The sequence below is a fragment of the Physeter macrocephalus genome, chromosome 7, assembly GCF_002837175.3.
Source record: "Physeter macrocephalus isolate SW-GA chromosome 7, ASM283717v5, whole genome shotgun sequence".
In the NCBI taxonomy this organism is placed as follows: Eukaryota; Metazoa; Chordata; class Mammalia; order Artiodactyla; family Physeteridae; genus Physeter; species Physeter macrocephalus.
In genome coordinates, this window is record NC_041220.1 from 153,929,701 (window position 1) to 153,950,756 (window position 21,056).

General features: G+C 45.8%; 1 protein-coding gene and 1 non-coding gene across 9 annotated transcripts in view; one reads left to right on the top strand and one right to left on the bottom strand.

Annotated features, from left to right (window-relative positions):
- Positions 1 to 21,056, bottom strand: part of MID1 (midline 1) — a 670,305-nt gene that overhangs the window by 150,861 nt on the left and 498,388 nt on the right. For 5 of the 8 annotated variants that reach the window (XM_024115452.3, XM_055086313.1, XM_024115453.3 and 2 more), the window contains one exon: positions 2,141 to 2,856. In XM_024115452.3, the coding sequence (XP_023971220.1) occupies positions 2,141 to 2,800 (660 nt within the window). In that variant the 5' untranslated portion in view covers positions 2,801 to 2,856. Of the gene's footprint in view, positions 1 to 2,140; positions 2,857 to 14,214; positions 14,326 to 14,531; positions 14,601 to 21,056 lie in introns of those variants that run through there. The other 3 variants (XM_028492517.2, XM_028492516.1, XM_055086315.1) reach the window with 3 other exon arrangements.
- Positions 19,950 to 20,022, top strand: TRNAK-CUU (transfer RNA lysine (anticodon CUU)). Its single transcript has one exon. It is a non-coding gene; the product is annotated as a tRNA-Lys (tRNA).

The following is a 21,056-nucleotide window of genomic DNA, read 5'->3' on the forward strand; positions in this document are numbered from 1 at the left end:
AAATGGCTGTAAATAAATGCTTATAAGCATATTTTGTTGAGCGGCTATAAATGTGTTTTGGTGTACTGGGTGCTGTTTATATGCTTATATTTCTGTAATTAGAAGATAAAATCCACTAGATCATTAATTCTCAGGCCCTCCCGGTAACAGTATAGATGACCGCTAACCCACTGGCTTCACTAGACAAGTGTGCAGGGCTCTTAATTGAAGAGTTTCATTTTCATCACAAAAAGGGCTAGGGCATTAAAAGTGTCTCCTCTTAAATTTGGAGATGTAAATAACTAAGAACTCCTCTGTGATGGTACACAAGTCATGAGAAGAACTCGAGGATCAGGTTTAAATATCAAGTCTGGGAGCTGCTGAATATGGAACCTCATTGTGGTGCTTTGACAAATGGTCATTAAAGGTAGTGTCAAGCCAATTAAAGAACATTTTTTGAATTTAAAAGACCGATCTGGCAGCTTTACATTTCGGAAAGCAAAAACACCTAGGTCCTTGAAAACCAACTTATGGTTACCAAAGGGGAAAGGTGGTCATGGGGGGGTGATAAATGAGGAGTTTGGGATTAACATATACACACTACTATATATAAAATAGGTAACCAACAAGGACGTACTGTATAGCACAGGGAACTCTAGTCAATATTCTGTAATAACCTAAAAGGGAAAAGAATCTGAAAAATGTTTCTAAAATGTGATAGCCACAGCAATTTCTGAAGCATTTGTTTTAGCAGCACAATTCACACACGCACTGCCTTCGCTATTAAGAACTGTGGAGGTGTGTTTTTGGCTACCTTCGTGCACGACACTAGAAAACCAGTCAGCGTCTGTCTTCCCTTGTCTGTATCACGTCGATCCTCTGGTTCAGCTTCCTAAAGATGGTTTTATACCAGTCACCTCACTTTGAGTGAGGCATGCTGCCCAGGTGATGCTTTTGTTCCCCAAGTGACGTTTGGTCCAAGCAAGGGTTCACTTCGGCATGCCAAACTCCCTCAGCATACCAAGAAACAGCCAAACCAAATCACAGATGTGGCCCATTCATCCCAGCATCCCCCAAATAAACTACGCGGTCCTGGCAAACACAAGCCCCCATCAGCGCCGAGAAGAAGTGATAGGAACCATTCGTGAGCCGTGATGATGAGCTCTGAGCGGTAATACTTCTCATCACGTGATTCATTTTGTTTGCTCAACAACAGTGTGTGTTTGTCCTGAGAGGAAGGACTTCAGTACATATTTACGCAAAGCTCTTAATTTACACTTCCTTTCCTTTTAATTGGCATCTTGTTATCAAAATTAGCTGGTGAACAGAGTAGAATGAGCGTCTCATGATCAGAGCAAACTCTCTCGGCTGAGTTTGCAATCATTAGACCCACCGTCGCCCGCGGATGAACAGACACCTGGAGGCCTGGCTTATTTCTTCCCTGGTGCCTTCTCTCCATATTTAGAGAGTGATTTTTAAAATGTGACGTATAGTCATATTAATTATCATTCCCTGAGGTGGAGTTTGGTTCCTAATTCATGTTAAAAGTGAAGTTCAAACATTCTTGCCTGTAACCTTACGGCATAAAGAGCCTCCACGAAAAGGAATTCTTTCGTGAAACCCGAGACGATCGGGACACTCTAGTTCACCAATACGCTGGATATCATTTACGCAAGGAATAAAAGGTCACACGTCCTCTACGATCCCACATTTGCTATAGGCATTCCTCCTTCTATTCTTCTGTTTGGGCAGTAACTAGATACAGGTACGATGCAAGTGAAATGAGTTTTCCCTGATGAGTAAGGAAAATAAACACCCCCCAAATGCCCAAACCCAGATTGCATCTGCCATTCCTTCTCACGCATGCACGCCCTCTCGCTCTCTCTCGCTCTCTCTCAACTGCAAGGATTGAAAATGATCCAGATTTTTCAGAATTCGCCCTCACCTTGACAACGCTAACGTTACAAGCAGCAGTCGACTTTTACAAGATACCCTTATTGTGTAACATGGCTAGGCTGCCAAAAAGACGTGCTATAACGAATCAGATCACAAAGGCGAAGAGAAAACCTTCACCTGCCACGTAGCTAGCAGTGAATACACTTTTTCTTTCCACGACATTTGCTGGCAGAAAGGGGATTGGCTTAAGGCGGATGGGACTAACCTTCAATTTGTCATAGCGCTCACTCAAAGCCGCCACCTGATGATCTCGGTGCCGCCCGACCAGTTTACACAAGGCACAGATTAACTGGTCATCGGTCACGCAGTACATATTCACCTTCTCATCCTCGTGCTCCAGGCACATCAGCCCCCGGATGTGCGAGTCCGGGATGGGCTCAATCAGACGGTGGCCTGTAAAGGGCTTCTTATTCGGGTGAGTGGCCTTCAGGCACTCGTCACAGTAGGACACTTCACAAGTGACACAGGTCTTCACGGCGTCTTGGGCAGGATCCTGGTCACAGAACTGGCAGAGGACTTTCTCGGCCGAAGTCATGCTGTTGGCGTCGAACGGCCGCTCCCGGCGGGTCTCGCTGGGGGAATTGGGCCCGCTCACCGAAGCTTTCTGGAACCTGTCGATGATGTTCTGCAGGGTGACGTTGCGCTTGAGCCCGTCTAGACCTCGCTGGCTGAGCGTGATGACATGTCGGCAGGTGGGGCACTGGAAGGCGGTGATGGACTCCACGGACTCGTTGGTGGCGCAGTGTGACACCAGGATGCGGTGGGCGCAGTTGAAGCAGAGGCTGTGTGCGCAGGGGAGCAGGAGAGGGTCCTCAAAGAGCTCCAGACAAATAGGGCAGGTCAGCTCCGACTCCAGTGTTTCCATCTTCAGGCAAAGCTCTCCTGGGTCATCAGCAAAATCCAAGGAAGCTGATCAGCTATCTGGAAACAGAACGTAAGATTTGATTAGGCGCGAGGGGGTCAGCCATGCGGGGCTGTCAGCTTTGAATACATCTCAGAATAATTCCCAACACAGGTCACGGAAGGGTAAATGTGTGTACGTTCCAAATAATTCTCTCTCTATTCACTGGGGAAATGGGGGGTGTGGGGAAACACCCTAAGCCAGCAGACCAGCTAAACATTTCCTCAAGGTTCCCGTCACTGAAAGCAGCATTTTTTTTGTGTGTGTGTGATTTTGTTCTTTAAAGGGTCTCACTCCAAACTGGCAAGTTCTTGAAACTGTAATTTCCATATCTAATCACAATAATCTTACTGTGTCACGGCCAAGTTTTCCTTGTGTTGAAAATGAAAATGTAGAAACATTAATTAATGAACTATGGAGTCTTTCATAACTTTGAATTTATGAACTTACATGTTAAGTATATGTGTTTTAAGGGGCTCTACTCTGCGATACCTTCCGAGAAGGAGAAAGGCACTTATTGTAGAAATGGGCATGAAATGTGTATGAAATCAAACGCATGATTTCAGGGGTAATGATAATGCTTCAGCAGGGGATGTCAGTTTCCAAAATACATTCCCGAGAAAAAACAGTGACTTTCACAAAGATGCCGGTGATAGAGGCAACGTTTCTGGCATGCGTTTGTTACTCTTCTGAATAATTCTATTGTTTAATACAGCGGTGGGACGTGGGTGGGCAAAGAGAAGCAAAGAAGAAAAATATCTGGGGGCCTTTTCAGCGGCTGCGGTGAGCTTGGGGACCAATGACTAATAACGACATAGTTCATCAGAACAAGGATTTTCGTGGCTACAATATTCATTTGCTAAGTTGTAACAGTGGGGACGATTACAGTTGAGAAAAGCAGTTGAAGGCAGTCGCACTCCTCCGAGGAGATTTACAAGGGCTGCCGACGGACCCTGCACAGCCCTCCCGGCCTGAAATCTCCCATCAAGGGCTTGTCACTGTCGCCAGCGACAGGCCGGGCTAGCAGGAGGTCCAGCCTCACACTCAGAGCCACGCTGGCCCGGGCACGACCTCCGGCAGCTTTGTTGCTCCCCTCCAGGCGGCCTTCGGGTGGCCCAGCTGCACACTCCCCTTGCCGGGAAGACTTGCTGCTTTTGTGAACTCTCGCCTGCCTCCCCTTCCAAAACGTGAGGGCAAAGAATCCCACATAAACCCCTGCTCATTAAGAGGGAAGAGACCTCATGCTCATTAGCAGGCCTGGGAACCAAGCCTCTTTGAACCTCCTCCCTTTCAAGGCCATTAGCAGAGGCCTGCGCAACAGTGACGGGCATATTAGATGCAGCCCACTGCGGGCTGTGGGAGAATCGTGCAGTTCACCCGGTAGATGCAAGGTTCAAATCACACTCCGGTGGTGGCGGGCGGGGGGGGGGGGGGGGGGCGTTTCTCAGCCTGATTCATAGGAAGGTTTCACATCCAAAGCTATGTTTAGTGATTCTGACAATCAGCCTTTTTGTATTCACACCTCCATTTATTTACAAAATTCGCAATTTCTAGAATGTCCTGACCCTCTCTGAAATAGCATCCCTCAGAAATACCATGGGGTGCTTTGGTTAAACTAATGCTCATCTTGCTATCAACTGAAGGGTAACTGATCATTAAAAGTGTAAAGTACGTGCTAAGCTTGTTAAAAATTAAAGAGCTGCTGGCTTCATCTTAAAGACCTCTCCAGCCATCCGCTAATGTTAACTACATAAGAAAGGATAAATGGGCAGCTGAGATTTGAAATATTAAAGGTTTCTCATCTTTCCACAGCCTACAGTGGAAACCCCAGGGCTGCTGTTGTGAGAAACTTACGATCCCCGCTTGGTCCCGGCCAACCCTTCCTACAGATAGCTTGGAAGAAATGGGAAGGTTTTACCTATTAATCATCATTTTGGTTCATCATGGAAAAAACAGAATTCTCTCTACATCAGATTTCTTCTCACTTCCCATCAGAAGCATGTGAAGGAAAAAGGTAGCCCCTTTGGTCTGCTTGGTTCTCAGGTGAAACAAAAACACCTACCGATGGATCCCAACAGGGGGCTGAGCGTCAACTATGTCTGGAGAGTTCTGACCATTGTATTTTTAGGCAGGTGCCAGAATTCCATCCCGGAGCGGTGCAATCATAATTTCTAGAGGTGATTACACTGCCGACCCCGATGGAAACGCTGACATTTTATTCAAGAGTCATTTACCGAATGCCAGGCACTGAGCTGGCTCGAGAAGCCAGATTCTGGCCTCCTCCTCATCCCCTTTCTATGACCATGGACCAAGCCAACAAACATCCTCTCCTACCTGGATGATCGCAGTATTTTTTCTAAATGGTCTCCTGGCTTCTGCTTACTCTTGCCCCCCCCTGCCCCCCCTGCCCCCCCGCCGCCCATAGTCTATCCTCCATTCAGAAGCCAGAGCCTGTTAAAACACGACAGAGCCTGCCTCGCCTCTGCTCTACCCTCCAGGGGTTTCCCATCTCACTCAGGGAGAAAGTCACCAGAATAAAACCAGCCCCAGAAAACAGACTCAGACAGTGACCTCATTTCCTCCCATGCTACCGCGTGTTCTGCTCTGGGCACATGGTCTCCTTGTGATTCCTCAAGCACGCCACGCACGTCCTGTCTCCCCTTGGCAAGGTCGTTGGAATGACTCTCCACTCCGATGTCAACTTCTCTGTGAACCCACATGAAAGCAATTCCCCTAAGACCACCACGACCGACCGACCACCCACCCACCCATCGCGGCAACCCTTCTTCCCCCATTTTGGTTTGTTTTCTTCTATGACGTTCATCGCCGACATAGTCTATTAGTTTGTTCACTGCTCCGTCTCTCCCCATGGCCCCAGCATTAGAATATCAGCTCTACGAGCAGAGACTTTGCTTTGCTCTTTGAGGGAACAGCGCCTCGCACACAGTAGGACTTGGACATTCGTTGGCTGAGTTAATACGAAGTACTGATGTTGGGGACGAAACCAAAAAGAATAAAACATAACCCTTGCTTTCAAGAATCTCTCAAAAATATGAGAACAGAGGTCAGCAAAGCTTTTCTACCAAGGCCAAGACAGTAAATATCTTTGGCATTGCAGGCCAGACACTCTCTGTTGCAACTACTTGATTTTGCCACTGTAGCATGCAAAAGCAGCCATACACACTACAGAAATGAAAGGTCGTGGCTGTGCAATGGAATTATATTTACAAAAGCAGGTAGCAAGCTGGATTTGGCGTGCAGATCTTATTCTGCTGACCCATGTTTCAGGAGAGAGAAACATGGCCGGCCAGCCAAAAGAGAAATGAAAAGCACTCTCAAAGAAGTATGAATAAAATGCTGCGCAGGCAACAATGACCACACTGGGAGAGTAAGACTTCGACAAGCATGTACAAGTTTCCAGTGCTAACGGGAAATGCCATGCGATGGGATTTCACCCTGACATCAATGGACACGAGGTGAGTCAAGGGCTCAGGGGCAATTTACGTAAGAATGATTTAATAGCAGCTGCTCAGAACTGGACCTTTTTTCTTTTATTGCCCTAGCACTTGGCGTGGCGCTTTATGCAAGACTCTACGCCGTAAATGTTGGTTAATTATATTAAGTGATGACAAAATATCTAGATGCAAAGTGAGGTTCAGCCAATTTTCTGAACCTTTGGCCTCCGTGCTGCCACAAAGAAAGGGATTTTGATTTGATATCTACAGTGGATCTCATTTTTACTACTTTTATCCAGATTTTGCCATGGTAGTGATATTCTTGTTAAACTAGTCAACAATAAATTTCTACTAAGCATGCATGCCATTCTCCCACCTTAAAAAAAAAATAGCATGGTTTATTTTCTAGCTTTCTTTAAAATCTTTTTTTGACAAATGAAAATGCCATTCATTCTTTCACCGAATACCGAAGTCCCTCTAAGTGCTGAGTCCTGGGACAAGCAATGGTAACACCTGCCCCGCCACCTCACAGCGATCTTCTGCTCTATCAGGGGAGAGAACATACAAACAAATGGTTTTCCAGCATGACAAAAGACATGCGCCAAAGAGCGGGGGAGAAGAGAATGGGGAAGCTTCCTGAAGGAGGGCAACATGCAAGTGGGTTTTAAAGATGAACAGGGGTTTCACCAAGCACATAGAGGTGTGAGAGTAGGAGCAGACTGTGTGCCAAATGTTATCTTTTTCTTTTCTCAACTCTGGTAATTTAATCTCCAGGCCTCCAATATATATATGGGGGGGAGGTACTCACTGCCCTTTCCCACGCACTCCCCTTCCCTGCTAACAGAACCCAATTTTTTTGCAGGTGGCGACTGGAGAGACTTTAATCTCAAGAAAGATAGGACCTTCCACTAGCTCCTGAGGAAAGTCACGATTGGTTTAAATCCGACTCGGTAATCTCATTTCTATTTGCTGAATGTTCACTTTTCCAGCCCCTCCCGCAGTCAGGGTACCTGTGTGACCCAGTTCTGGCTAAAGAGAGTTCAGCTTAAGCCTGTTGGGAGGGCTTGGAGAAGGAATTCTGCCCCGGCCCCCACTTGTTCCTCTTGACTGTGGTGAGAGAGTGCCATGCTGGGCACTCCCGCAGCAGTCTTGCTGCCACGGGGCAAAAGCGAGGGGGGCAGGGGAAGAGCCTGACCCCTTAATTACACTGAGCACTGAGTGAGCCCTCGACCCACCAACCTCCAGAAGCGCGTGTGTTCGAGAGAGAGGGAGGGGGAGAGGGGGAGGGGGAGAGGGGGAGGGGGAGAGGGGGAGGGGGAGAGAGAGAGGGAGATTCTTAGCTTTCACTACAATGGAAGGAAATCACACGTGCATATCATTGTCAGGAAATGCTATAGCTCAACATTTTTCTGAATGGGCTGATTGGTTCTCATTCAGAGGAGGATGTCGGTCATCATGGGAAGCCTTGCAACAAACTGGGCACGGAAACAATTCACAGCTCACACCTCTACTCGTCCACCGTTTGTAGTTCAGAACAGGGCACAGAACACTGAATGAAAGGAGAGAGTTGCGTGGGTGGCCAGATAATGCGGGATGATCTGCAGCTCTGCTATTAGCTGTGTGTCCCTGGGTGAGTGTCCACAGATGTTCCCTCCAATTCACTCCAATCACATCCCTCAGCAGCAAAGTCTTTGGTCACAGGATGCAGTTAAGCTCTGGATGCTGGGAAGCACTGGGCACCAGACATCTTTTCAAGAAACTTTCTTATAGATTCAAGACTTCGAAGGAAAGCACTTCTTTAAAATGGAAACTAGGGCTTCCCTGGCGGCGCAGTGGTTGAGAGTCCGCCTGCCGATGCAGGGGACGCGGGTTCGTGCCCCGGTCCGGGAAGATCCCATATGCCGCGGAGCGGCTGGGCCCGTGAGCCATGGCCGCTGAGCCTGCGCGTCCGGAGCCTGTGCTCCGCAACGGGAGAGGCCACAGCAGTGAGAGGCCCGCGTACCGCAAAAAAAAAAAATAAAATGGAAACTGAGTAAATGGATATTTATTTTCCACAGCTCTCCCCTTGCTCCTTTACCTCCACTCCCACCCCTCATTCTGTGTAGCACTGAGATCGGGCTTTTCTGATTTTCCTCTCTCCTCCAGCTAAGCAAAGCCTAGGTGTTTGGAAAGGGCCAGCCAGCCTTCCATCAAATAGCCATCCAGGTTGATCCACGTACTACTGCCTTCTCTGACACCTAGGCTCATGTCTTGCAGCGCCGTCTCTTTTCAGAATCCCAGTTCACCACTGACAGTACTTTGCTTCATTTACCGTAAGCGCTTCAATTCAGAGCGTGCATCTCATGGCACTCAAGAGCTTCCCTCCCAAACCCATCTGCCTTCCAGGCCTCCTGGTATCTCCTCATGGTGCTTCCATTCTGCTGATCAGCACAAGTCAGAGACCCGCCTCATTTTCTACTCCTACCTTTCTGGGGCAGGCAGAATAACGGCCCCCCCAAGGCTGGCCACATCCTAATACCTGACACCTGTGGATGTTTTCCGTTACAAGGCAAAGGGGAGTTCAGGTTGCAGATGGATTTAAGGTTGTCAAGCAGCTGACCTTGAGACAAGGGGATTAGCCTGGATCATCCAGGTGGACTCAAGGTAATCACGAGGGTCTTTAAATGTGGAAATGGGAGGTCAAAGAGTAGAGTCAGATGATGCCATGTGAAAAAGACTTGACAAGCTATTGCTGGCTTTGAATATAGGAGGAGGCCACAAGCCAAGGAATGTGAGAAGCCTCCAGAAGCTAGAGAAGGTAGACAAACAGATTATCCTCTAGAGCCTCCAAAAGGAATACAGCCCTGCAGATACCTTGATGATAGCCCAGTGAGACCAGTGTCAGACTGATGACGCCCAGTGTTGTTTAAAGCCATCAAGTTTGTGGTAATTTGTTACAGAATCAATAGGAAACTGTACACTCTCCTTCCCCCAAATCCAAACCATTAGCCAAGACATGTAAATGTCAAACCTTAGTGTTTCTTTGACTGGTTTCTCTGTTCTCACAGCCTCCGTGTTGATCAAGATCTTTACTGCATTCCAAGACTATTGCCAAAAACAAACGAACAAACAAAAACCCCAAAAAAAAAACCCCACACAAAAATATCTCCTAATTTGATTTATTACCTCCAATCTTTCGGCTTTCAGTTTCATCTTTGCAACATGCTTCCGGCATCGTAACTTTTTCTGGTCACTTCTGTTAAAGGCTCAAAACACTGAGCAGCTCCCTGCTGCCCAAAGTATGAGTCCTGACATCTGATCTCCTTTTTCAAAGCCTTGCCCAGGGCTTCCCTGGTGGCGCAGTGGTTGAGAGTCCGCCTGCCGATGCAGGGGACACGGGTTCGTGCCCGGGTCCGGGAAGATCCCACGTGCCGCGGAGCCGCTGGGCCCGTGGGCCGTGGCCGCTGAGCCTGCGCGTCCGGCCCATGCCGCGGTGCCGCTGGGCCCGTGGGCCGTGGCCGCTGAGCCTGCGCGTCCGGAGCCTGTGCCCCGCAATGGGAGAGGCCACAGCAGTGAGAGGCCCGCGTACCGCAAAAAAAAAAAAAAAAAGCCTTGCCCAACTTTCTCCCAAACTGCTTCTTTAACCTTACTCCCTATCACTCACCTCCTGTACCAGAGACCCAGTAAATGGGACCATTTTCTGTTCTTAGCAATTGCCCTTGCTTTTCTTGCTAGCACAAATCATTTTCACACTTGTGAGTTGTTTTGTTTTGTTTCATGTTCATTTTCTTGTTTTTGTTTTCTGGTTTTTAAAAAATGACAGCCGAACCTCCTAGAAGCCCAAAGAGCCCTGGCCACTATTGTATTTGGGGGTTTCCTACTAAACAAAGAAGAAATGTTTTAAAAGATGGCTCTAAATAGTGTGACATGTTTACAATTAGCCAAGTAAAGCTTTTAGCTGAAAAACACAAAACAAAATAACTGCCCTATTCACAAAATAACTAAAATATTTATTTGAGAATAGTATTTCCTAGTACACAACAGAGTGATCAGTAATGAGACTCAGGTTTAAAGTTATATGAGTCATCTTCTTTCATCATTCATTCAATAGAATCAGATTAGCTCTGGGGCCGATACAGGCAGGCACGTGTGAGCACAAACACGAATCTCACATGGAGGTAACATTCATAGTCAAAACTTGAGACCGGGCTTCCCTGGTGGCGCAGCGGTTGAGAGTCCGCCTGCCGATGCAGGGGACGCGGGTTCGTGCCCCGGTCCGGGAGGATCCCACGTGCCGCGGAGCGGCTGGGCCCGTGAGCCGTGGCCGCCGGGCCTGCGCGTCCGGAGCCTGCGCTCCGCAACGGGAGGGGCCACGACAGTGAGAGGCCCGCGTACCGCGCAAAAAAAAAAAAAAAAAAAAAAACAAAACCTTGAGACCAACAGAAAGACTGCGGGAGAGCTAGCGGTGAGGGCTGTACGGGTGACAGCACCTTGGCACCCAGGTGATGGTGAAGGTGATCTGGCTGATCCAGCTGCCTGGGCAGATGCCCCCTTGCTCCCTCTGGGCTCTAGGTATCACCATCCTGAGCTAGCACTCATCCCAGGAGGAGGACTTTCCCGGAGGGAGAAGGGCTTTCTTTTGTCCAAGGTACAGGATACGGAAGGAAACAAATTGGAGGAGAAAGTTCCCAGTGGAAAAGGAAGGACACTGGGGACTTAAAGAGTTCAGATGTAGGGTTCAGGCTAGAGGAGGGAGATGGCTGAACTCAGGATGGGTGCCCTTATGGATCACTGTGATAGGCCAGGGAGATGGAAGTCAAGAGGGTTCATATCTGTGTTCGTATCTCTTGGATTCATCTTTTTTGCCCCCTCCTGTGAAGTAAAAGGCAAAACTATTCACCCGACAAGTCAACGCAGAGAAAACATTTAACCCCCTGCCTATGCTGTCACAACCCTTGCCACCATCCTGCTCGGTAGCTCATTTTAGAATTGCACAACTTTATTGCTTGGAGTCTCTCCTGACTTCTGCTATGACTTAATGCATCTTGAAGAAACATCTAGGACCCCTGTGAGGATGGCATGCATTGCAAGGTTTACTCCATGGTCAAAGTCAACGGGCAGACTTTCCTGTTCAAAACCCCAGGAGTATGGAAAGTTTACCCATATAATCAAGAAGTGACCAAGGATTACGAATCTCCAGACGAAGTGCATTCTATGAATTCAATCACCCACTCGCTTAAGGAGATATTCAATTGTCAGCAGGTCATCCTTGAGTTTTTTATTCCAAATTTCTCTTAACGGAGACGTTGACGTTTTAATCATAAGGTAAATCCATCTCTCAGTGCTTCCCTACGATGTATTCTATGTCATGTCTGCGTACTCCATCAACAATAATAATTTTTCTAATTTGGAGTATATGAAAAAGAAAATGCACTCTAGCCACCTCTAATTTTCCTTTCAGTCCCTCACTTTGTAAGCTCTGAAAACCATCACTATGAGGAAAATTAATGTGTCACTGGACCAAGGAATAAACTTGGATACCAACACTGGGTGGCCTGTGGGCAGCTGTTAATATCAGGTGGCTCTCAGCCACCGCCTGGATGATTCCCAAGGACTTCCTCCATTTTTCTCCCCCCAGATATCCTCTGGAGTATGGAAACGAAGCTTGCTGTTAACCAAAACATATGTTTTACCGAAACGTAACTGAGATTGCAAACACCGTCAAAACCGCACGTTACACCAAGCCACATAGAAATGGTTTGGTAAAAGAAATTCCTAAAAGTGTCGTGAAAAAGAGACAGCGTCAGAAATGCTATGCATAAATTTAATTCTTTACGAATTAAAAGAATTCTTTTAAATTTCAGAAACAGGATCAAGTCAATTTCCTATCCTCTCTCCTCACATGAGTAATTAAGGTTGAGTTGACTTACTGCCGTCTGGATTTTTGCTATGAGATTATCTCTGTTACAGAGCCACAGGTGGAGTATTTTTTTTTAAGGACTGTGGAACGATGTTTTTATCTTGGATCAGCAGAAATACAGTCTGTCAGAGGACTAAATACTTGGGAATGGGCAAACACTGGAACTGAACCTCAGTTGGTGAGGCAGGGTTTGCAACAGACACTAAACTCAGAAAGGACGTGGTCTTATCTCAGATAAATATAATCTCCAAACCCCAAACATGACCTAACAGAAACTCAGTAAAAACTGGGTGCTACACCCCAGATGAATTCACCAGAAATCGAGTATTTTAAAAAACAGGAAAAAAAACAGAATAGGCCTTCCCTGGTGGCACAGTGGCTAAGAATCCGCCTGCCGATACAGGGGACACGGGTTCGAGCCCTGGCCGGGGAAGATCCCACATGCCGCGGAAGATCCCACATGCCGCGGAGCAACTAAGCCCGTGCGCCACAACTACTGAGCCTGCGCTCTAGAGCCCGCGAGCCATAACTACTGAGCCCACGTGCCACAACTACTGAAGCCCGCGCGCCTAGAGCCCGTGCTCCGCAACAAGAGAAGCCGCGGCAATGAGGAGCCCGCGCACCGCAACGAAGAGTAGCCCCCGCTCGCCGCAACTAGAGAAAGCCCGTGCGGAGCAACGAAGACCCAACGCAGCCAAAACCAAAAGCAAATAAATAAATAAATTTATTTTGAAAAAACACAACATAATACAAGCACTCAATGTCTGCACATTCAATCCTGGTTTAGTATTTAACTTTGAGTTATAAAAACCACACAATAAAAAGACTACCAGCATGCTACTTTACTGATTAGTGTCCTGGCTGATTTGAGAAGCAGGTGAGTCAGGAAATGCACAATAAAACAGAGCCATGGGATGATGGAAAGAGGGGCAAGGGAGGTTCAATTGAATTTAATGGCATTCTGAAAGACTAGAAATTGAAGCCACCACATAGGCTACATCCCACCCCAAATTACGGCAGAGAACAGTCAAAACGCAAAAGGGCTCTTAAAGCAACAGTATAAATAATACATGGAATAGGCACAGGTGAAAAAAGAAGTGATCCCGTAACATTCTATAGGTAATGCCTCTGAAATATCACTGTTGTTGACCTCCGACCGTCAGCACACTCAAATTCATTCACTTCATTATGAGAGACGAGTAAAAAATTTCTGCCAACCAAGTTGTAGGAGACCAGAGGGACTGATAGGGAAAAAAAGGGACAAGAAGATAAGCACGGAGGCACTAGCCTCAAGTTTTAAAATAACTAATGAGTACAAGAGATATTTTTAATCGCTTGTCATTTCATCTGTAGTCTAAGGAGTGCTGAAGTTCAAATGTTTTACCTGACACCTGAACTGAGAACCCGGAAAGACTTTTAATCTCACCCAACACCCACCTGGTGGAATTCATGCAAATTGAATTAAACTGTTCACAAACCCTTTTCTGTCCTTCCACGTCTGTCTAGAACATGCTCATTTTTTTAATAATTGGATCTCTAGGACATTCTTTAAAATAATCACATACTCTCTTGCCCATGCAACCTGATTAATAATGAATGAACATTCCTGAAACCAATCACTTGGAAGCCTGGCAGATGTCTTTAGGGATATGAAGCCTTTAATGATAAAAATTAAGGAGAAATGGGAGCTAGGTCACACCGTCTGGTTATTTTAATTGAAACCCAGTCGTCCAAATTTACTTAACGGAATGCTTAAATACACCTTCTGGAGTTCATTTACACCAGCAGACAAGCAAAAAGACACAAATGGCGACGGAAAAAAGCAATCCTGATTTCTGGAGGAACAACTGCCCGATTCTGCCCTGTCTTAACAGTGAAGAAACCCCTTCAACAGCCTCAGAAACGCAATTTGTTCTACCGAAAGACGGATCGACAGGTTAAAAACAGGAAACAGAACATTCGTCCCTAAGAGATCTTTTAGCATCTCTCCAGACTCTTACAAAAAGATTGCCTTGAATACCCACCAATGGACTGCACCCTAGTTCTTTTTGAAGAAACATCGCCGTAGGCAGAGGATGGGGACCCACGAAATGACAGACAGGCCACCGAGACCAGGTGGTGGGTGGCAGGCAGTGCTGGAGCGGTCCTGTGTGTCTGTGCGAGCGTCAACGGTGAAACACAACAGGAAAGTCGACGCGACAATTCCAGGAAGGCCAGCTCCGCGTCATCCACCCCGCCAGGGCTGCTGAGCTGCAGAATCAAAACTCCCTCTTGCTTCCTAACTGCCCTTTCCTCGGACCCTGCCGTGGCTTCCCTGGGCCCTGGCCCACTCAGTGCTCACCTGAACCAAATGAAAAGGCAGCTCAGGACAGGTCAACACCCACGCTGCCTTGTCGCCCCCTGCCCGAAACCGTGACTTGGCACCAGGGCCTGTACCCTCACGGCTCACAGGGACCAGCAGTGGGTCAGTGTCCTACAGCTGAGCGCCGGATGCCAGCTTTCCACACTGGCAACAGGAGCCATCCCACGCCAGCTCCCGGGGTCACCAACGGGCACTGGCTGCCCTTGCGTTTTGATCCTTTCGGCCTCCTCCTGAGCACATGATCACGTTACGCTCTGGACGCTGCTTTGTTGTTGTTGTTGTTTTTTAATAATATATTTCTTATTTTGCATCTGTCTTCTGAATTAAGATATACCACCTAGGAGAAGTTTTTTTTAACGCTGCATCAGGAAGCATGATCTCTTGTAGAGACACAATAAAGCAGAGCCATTGTTTCTTTGAGAAAGAGAGATCTAAACTGCAATCTGTCATCCCGAGAAACAACTGAAAATATACATATGAAATATACATGTATGTCTATACACCCACAAGCAAGCTTGACGTATATACACTACATACACATATACAGACACAGCATATGTATATATGTACATATAATACAAGCATAAACAAACACACAAAGCAAATCTGTGACGGGTGTCCCAAATTTCAGTCTCCAGAATGGCAAAGAAAGAGTGAACGGAGAATGGAAAGTAATCTTTTAAAAAACGATTGTCTGAAGGAAGAAAGGGAAGAGTAGTCTTCCTCAAAGCAAAAAAAAAAAAAACAAAAAAAAAAACCTGCCCTGCGCTGCGGTTCCTTCAAGGATGTTGCTTATCACACTGCAGAAGGCAAAAAATTGCAACTAAAGTAAATCAACAGAAAAGTGTAAAAAAAACAAAAAACATTTAAAAACCCACACTGCTTGCGAACCTGCCCAATTCGATTTGTAAACCAGACATTGGGACTCCACCAAAGGTGTTTAAAGAACATTTTTTTTTTTTAACTTTAAAGAACATTCTTGATACAGGGCCAGCAGGAGGCAAGAACAGCTTCCCCGTGTCACCTGATTCGCACGTTGTGACACCTACTTTCATACCACTGCAACCCCTCATGGTAAACCAAAGCACGCCTCTCATGTTCGGACATAAAAATGCAAACATACATTTTCTTGTGTCTCTACTAATCATAATTTCATCTGTCTTTTAACAATAAAAAAAGGGGTTACTCAACTTCACCTACAGATGACTGCGCTAAGAAGTCCTCACTGTACGTGGAAGGGACACACGTACATCATCCAATAGAGCAAAAGAACTGTTCATCAAGAGATTTGAAAGCACCGCTTTTGTTAAAACAACATTAAAATTGTCAAGATTTCTCCAAGACATTTTGGCGTTGTTGTGGAAAAATTAGCCTGAAACATCAGGAAACATTTACTCTGCCCCTCAAAAACCAAAGAAAATGATAAACAACAACAAACTCTATCATCTTCTAGAGAGCATAATCTGACCACCTCAACAGGAAGCTTCCCACTGTCGGGGGGTCTCCGACATTTCGTAGCGTTTAGAGTTTATGTTAAGAAAGAAAGCATCCGGTTTTAAAGACAAATGGAACCTATTTTACACTAAATTGAAAATGACGGATGTTTTCCAGGTCTATGCTGTACCGGGTGTCAGGCAAGAATTTGGTTCTGAAGGCCGTGAGAGCAGACTTGAAAGAGAAGGAAGGGAGTGAGAATGTGTCACATCTAGTCTCCTGACAAAAATCTAAATCGAACCTTCTGGAATAGCAGGCCCAACAGCATGGTGGTGGCAGAAATGGAGGCCACTGAGCTCTGGGAAACCAACCACAGAGGAAAAGTGCTCCAACACTGCCTTCCCCGAATGCTTCTCCAAGTGTATATTCATAGTTCAGTAGGCACTTCCACATACATTAACAGAACTATTTCTATGTCTATATAAAATCCTATGAAAAAAAAATCCTATGTATGTCTATGGTGTTATTAGTTCTTGGAGCCATATGTAAACATGCATGTGGATACATCTGTACACACCCACACACATACATGTACAAAAGCACCTTTGCAAAATTCCTTGGGACTTGCGAGTATTCACTCTTCAAAAACCTCTGGGTTATAGCATCCCTCCTGCATGAGCAAAACTTTCCTTCCTCTGTGCAAAAACAGAAACCTGTAAATAATTTATATATGAAAACCCAAAACAAAACAAACAAATGACCACAAAAAAATCTGCCACTCGTATTTGAAAAGGGTGACCTGGAAATCAGCAAAACCACACAAGAGGCCTAGTCTCTGAAGGACGAGACCAGAGGAGCTGGATTTTGACAGCAAGAAAATCCCGCCTGGAAAACTGCTTGCCTCTTGGGGAAATGTTTTCTTACTTCCTCCAACACTTCTCTCTGGAAGGCAGAGAAAATGCACATTCTCCCCTTTCCACGTGCACTCAGGTAATGACAATGTTACGTAGGAACTACTTCTTAGTAAGAAGAAGTAGCTCTTCTTGGGAAGAACTACAAGACTGGGAAATTCTCTCAAATATGATAGCTCCTTTTCTCAAAGGAAATCGCTTTTCCTCTCCGTTTCAAAGCTAGCCACACACAAAACCCTAATGCTCACAAGACCCTGAAGCTACTTTGCGATCTTAAAAAATAAAGTAACCTTGCTTCACAACTCCTGGTTAACTTTTATGAAGAACATGTTTTTAAACATTTCCCGTGATCACTCAAGCCCTACAGTCAGGGGATGCAGTCTTTTGGGTTTTTTTAAGGCAACAGAAAGAGGAGGGACTCTTTTGTTCTGAGTTGTTATTGTAAAGCACCACACGAGGGATGGGGCACATGGGAACAGGGCAATGAAAAGGACAGGAGTGCTGACAAACGAAAACAGGATATTAAGAACAGTGTCGGAACTGGGTGTCCCGACAGAACAAAGGCAGGAGGCTTCTTGGGAGAAATATGAGCAAAAATACCTTGAACTGATTTCAATGCTAATGGATGAACTCGTTTTCCTGGCAGCAAGAGATCTTTAAGTCTGGGGCAGTAAAATTAGGTTATCATTCACACACACACACACACACACACACACACACACACACACACACAAAGTATCATAAAATTAAAACTGCTTTCAAATCACACTAAATCACCCATTTTCAACTTGTGATCCACTTCTTGAAAATTCTAGATCTATGTTTTGCCCCGTCTAAAATAAAATACTCTTTTTTGTCAGACAACTGAGCTAACTTAGTATGTATTCTTAAGGAAATCAAATTTTTTGATTAGCATACTCTAACTTACATTTTAAAGATAACCTTTAAATAGAGCTTTCCAGAACTCCCAGAGAAGCTAAGGAATGGGTTCTACACTTTGAGAAACAATCGCTGCAACTAACTTGCTAACATTAACATAACAGCCAGGTTTTGTCAACTCATGCTTTTATCATCTTATACTTTTCTTCTGACGCAAATTCTGCTAAAGCTGCTAGTAGGACAATGGACTTAAGAAGATCATCGGAGTTTATCTAGTTTATTGGACTTACCACACAATAAGAATTATTATTATTTGCAGTCTCTAAGCTAAAGGGGTTTAGAACAGTAAATAATATACCCTATCTCGCATTGCATCTAAAATTGCAAGCTTTTTCCCTCTTCTCTATGTTCTACTATTCTTCTTTTTTCCTTTCCCCATCCTTTCCTTCTACTGTGAGATGAGAGATGAACCGATAGGCTTTCGTCTTTCAGAGCATGCATTTCATCCGCCTTTCTCCTTGACGTGTTGTCAGAAAACTCAGGGTTAAGCCCTGAGCTCAGCTGGCCCAACTGTCCTCGGTCTAGTTTTGGGGCGAGGCCATCGGTGCGGTGTCGTGCAAAGAAACGTGTACCTCAACACCAGATAAACCTGAGTTCAAACCCTGGCTCTGCCATTTCCTAGCAAAGGCGGGCAGGAGCCAGCTATGCAGTATATCTTACACTCACAGATCCGCTTCCTATCTTCTACAGCTTCCTTATCTGCAAACTGTGACAATGGGAGCCATCTTGAAGGGTCCTTTGAGGATTAAGTTGTGAAGCAAAGTCTTAAAATTGCCTGGCAAAACTGTAGCTCTCACATTCTTCTTCCCCTCTTGTCCTGAATCCCCTCTTCCCACTCTTCTTTCAATAAATTCATTACCTGTAATTTTTTAAATTGGAAATCTCTTCAAACCACATTCGGAAGCAGGAAGGCTACAAATCCATTTATTCATTCAATAACGTTCATTGAGTGTCTTATGTGAAGGAAGAGTATGAGTAATAATTCCTATTATTAATGTTAATTACTCTTTTTTTTTTTTTTTTGCAGTACGCGGGCCTCTCACTGTCGTGGCCTCTCCCGTTGCGGAGCACAGGCTCCGGACGCGCAGGCTCAGCGGCCACGGCTCACGGGCCCAGCCGCTCCGCGGCACGTGGGATCCTCCCGGACCGGGGCACGAACCCGTGTCCCCTGCATCGGCAGGCGGATTCTCAACCACTGCGCCACCAGGGAAGCCCGTTAATTACTCTTTAATAATGGTCTTCACAAAGGCAATCTCATCGATTTCCCAGACTTGGATATACCTCTATTCATTACCACTGGATCGCCTATCATGATCTTGAGGCTTCAGTTCTCTGCTCCCTAGTGAAGGTCTCCCTTTCCCATATGCATCCTTTGCCAGAATTTTTAATTCTGCAGGAATTAAGGGACCCTGGTATGGGGTGGGGCATTTGAGACCATCAAGAACAGTGAAGGGTTTCAGATTTCTCCTACTTGCAAGCTAATCAGTTAGCCTCCTGGTTTCAGGGGTGCTGGCAGGAGACAGGAGACTCCTGAATCACAGACAAAGAACGTTCTGAGTCAGGGAACAGCAAGTAGCGTGTGTTTCCTGTTCATGGCGGTTCCCCTTGCTCCCAGGTCCCATGGAGCAAAATGTCCCGGGTGCATGCCACACACACAGGGGTTTGCATCACAACTGAGCGACCCCAAGCTTAGGAAACCTCAATCTTTGATGATGGACTGCAAGCAAACAAGCCCGGCATGTGCCCTGGAGAGAGTCATGATCTTTATTATAATGGACAACAAACCTGCTTTCTTCCCTGGAGGGAGATGTTCTGTCTCTATCTTCCAAGGCTGTTCGCTGTACAAACATCCTTGAAAAGATAGTCTGGAACAAAGGCAGTCAGTACCGCAGCTGACCAGGGGTACAGAAACGGGAGAGATCCATGGAGAATCATTCCCCAAGACACAGCTCCCGTCCCCTCCTGGTGAGCTGACCAACAGTGGTCCCTAGAGTTCAGATCACCACTGGGCTTTCTAGCATTGATGGCAGAGGCAGCTAACTTGACATGAATGACCTCTGCACCATGGAAGACCACAGGTAAGAGGAGCTCATAAGAAAGTGTTCCAGGGAATTCCCTGGCAGTCCAGTGGTTAGGACTCGGCACTCTTACTGCCGAGGGCCCGGGTTCAATCCCTGGTTGGGGAACTAAGATCCTCTAAGGTCAGCTGACAATGCACCAGGAAAACTGGCAGAGAGCAGGTACGCCCCACCCACAGGTTCTGCCCAAGTACACAGAGCCCTTAAGAACTTCCTTATTCGTCCCAAATCAGCCTGTATCTGGTCTGGAACTTCAACTCTTCGCTACTCTTAACCTAAACTCATTTTAAGAGTTTGGAAGAATAAGCCAGTTTTGTTACGTTTATGACATTAGATATCCTATACGCACATTACTTTGGCTTTCTTTAAGCATGAAAAAATTCTTTTAGAATTACTTTTGGAGTATAACCAGAGAGAAAGTCACTTCTCTGATTATTTTTTCATTCAACGGGTGTTTCTGAGGTTTTGCTGTGTGCCGGGCACTGATGGAGGCCTCAGGAATGCACTGGTGAATATGGCAGCAAAGGTGTGCCCTGAGAGAGCTTACATTTTAACGAGAGAAACATAAAATGGACCAGAAAATGGGCGAGAAAATATGATGATTTCAAAGAACCACACATAAAATGAAAGAAACAAAAAGGATGACTTGATAGAAGGCAGAGGGCTAAGTGCAGGTCTGCTTTAGCTAGGAAGATATTTCTACTCTGACCTGTATAGGCTTTGCCGATATTTTGGCTGTTTCCCCTGCCCATAAGCAAGCAAAGAACATCTTAATTTCAGGATAAAACTTTCCAGCATTTGAGCAGAGACTTGTGATTTAATTCCCCAAGTTGTTAAATATTTAGTTTCAGATTTCCTTAAGGAATGATTTCTTTTTCAAGGACATTAAAATCCAACTTTGACTATTTCTAACATGAAAACACACAGTGATAAATTATTGGAAATCAGTGACCTCTCTGTTTACTTGATCAATGCAGTTTGAGAGAGAAAAGCCACACAGTGGACCCCCCAAAATAGGAATTATGTATGGTAATTAGAATTCTCTGAATGTCTGAGTGTTTGGTGGCAGGAAGTTAAACCAAAGTTGAAAGGAACCATGGACATGCAGTTAAGGTTACAGGGAAGGGTGTGAAGGAAATTAA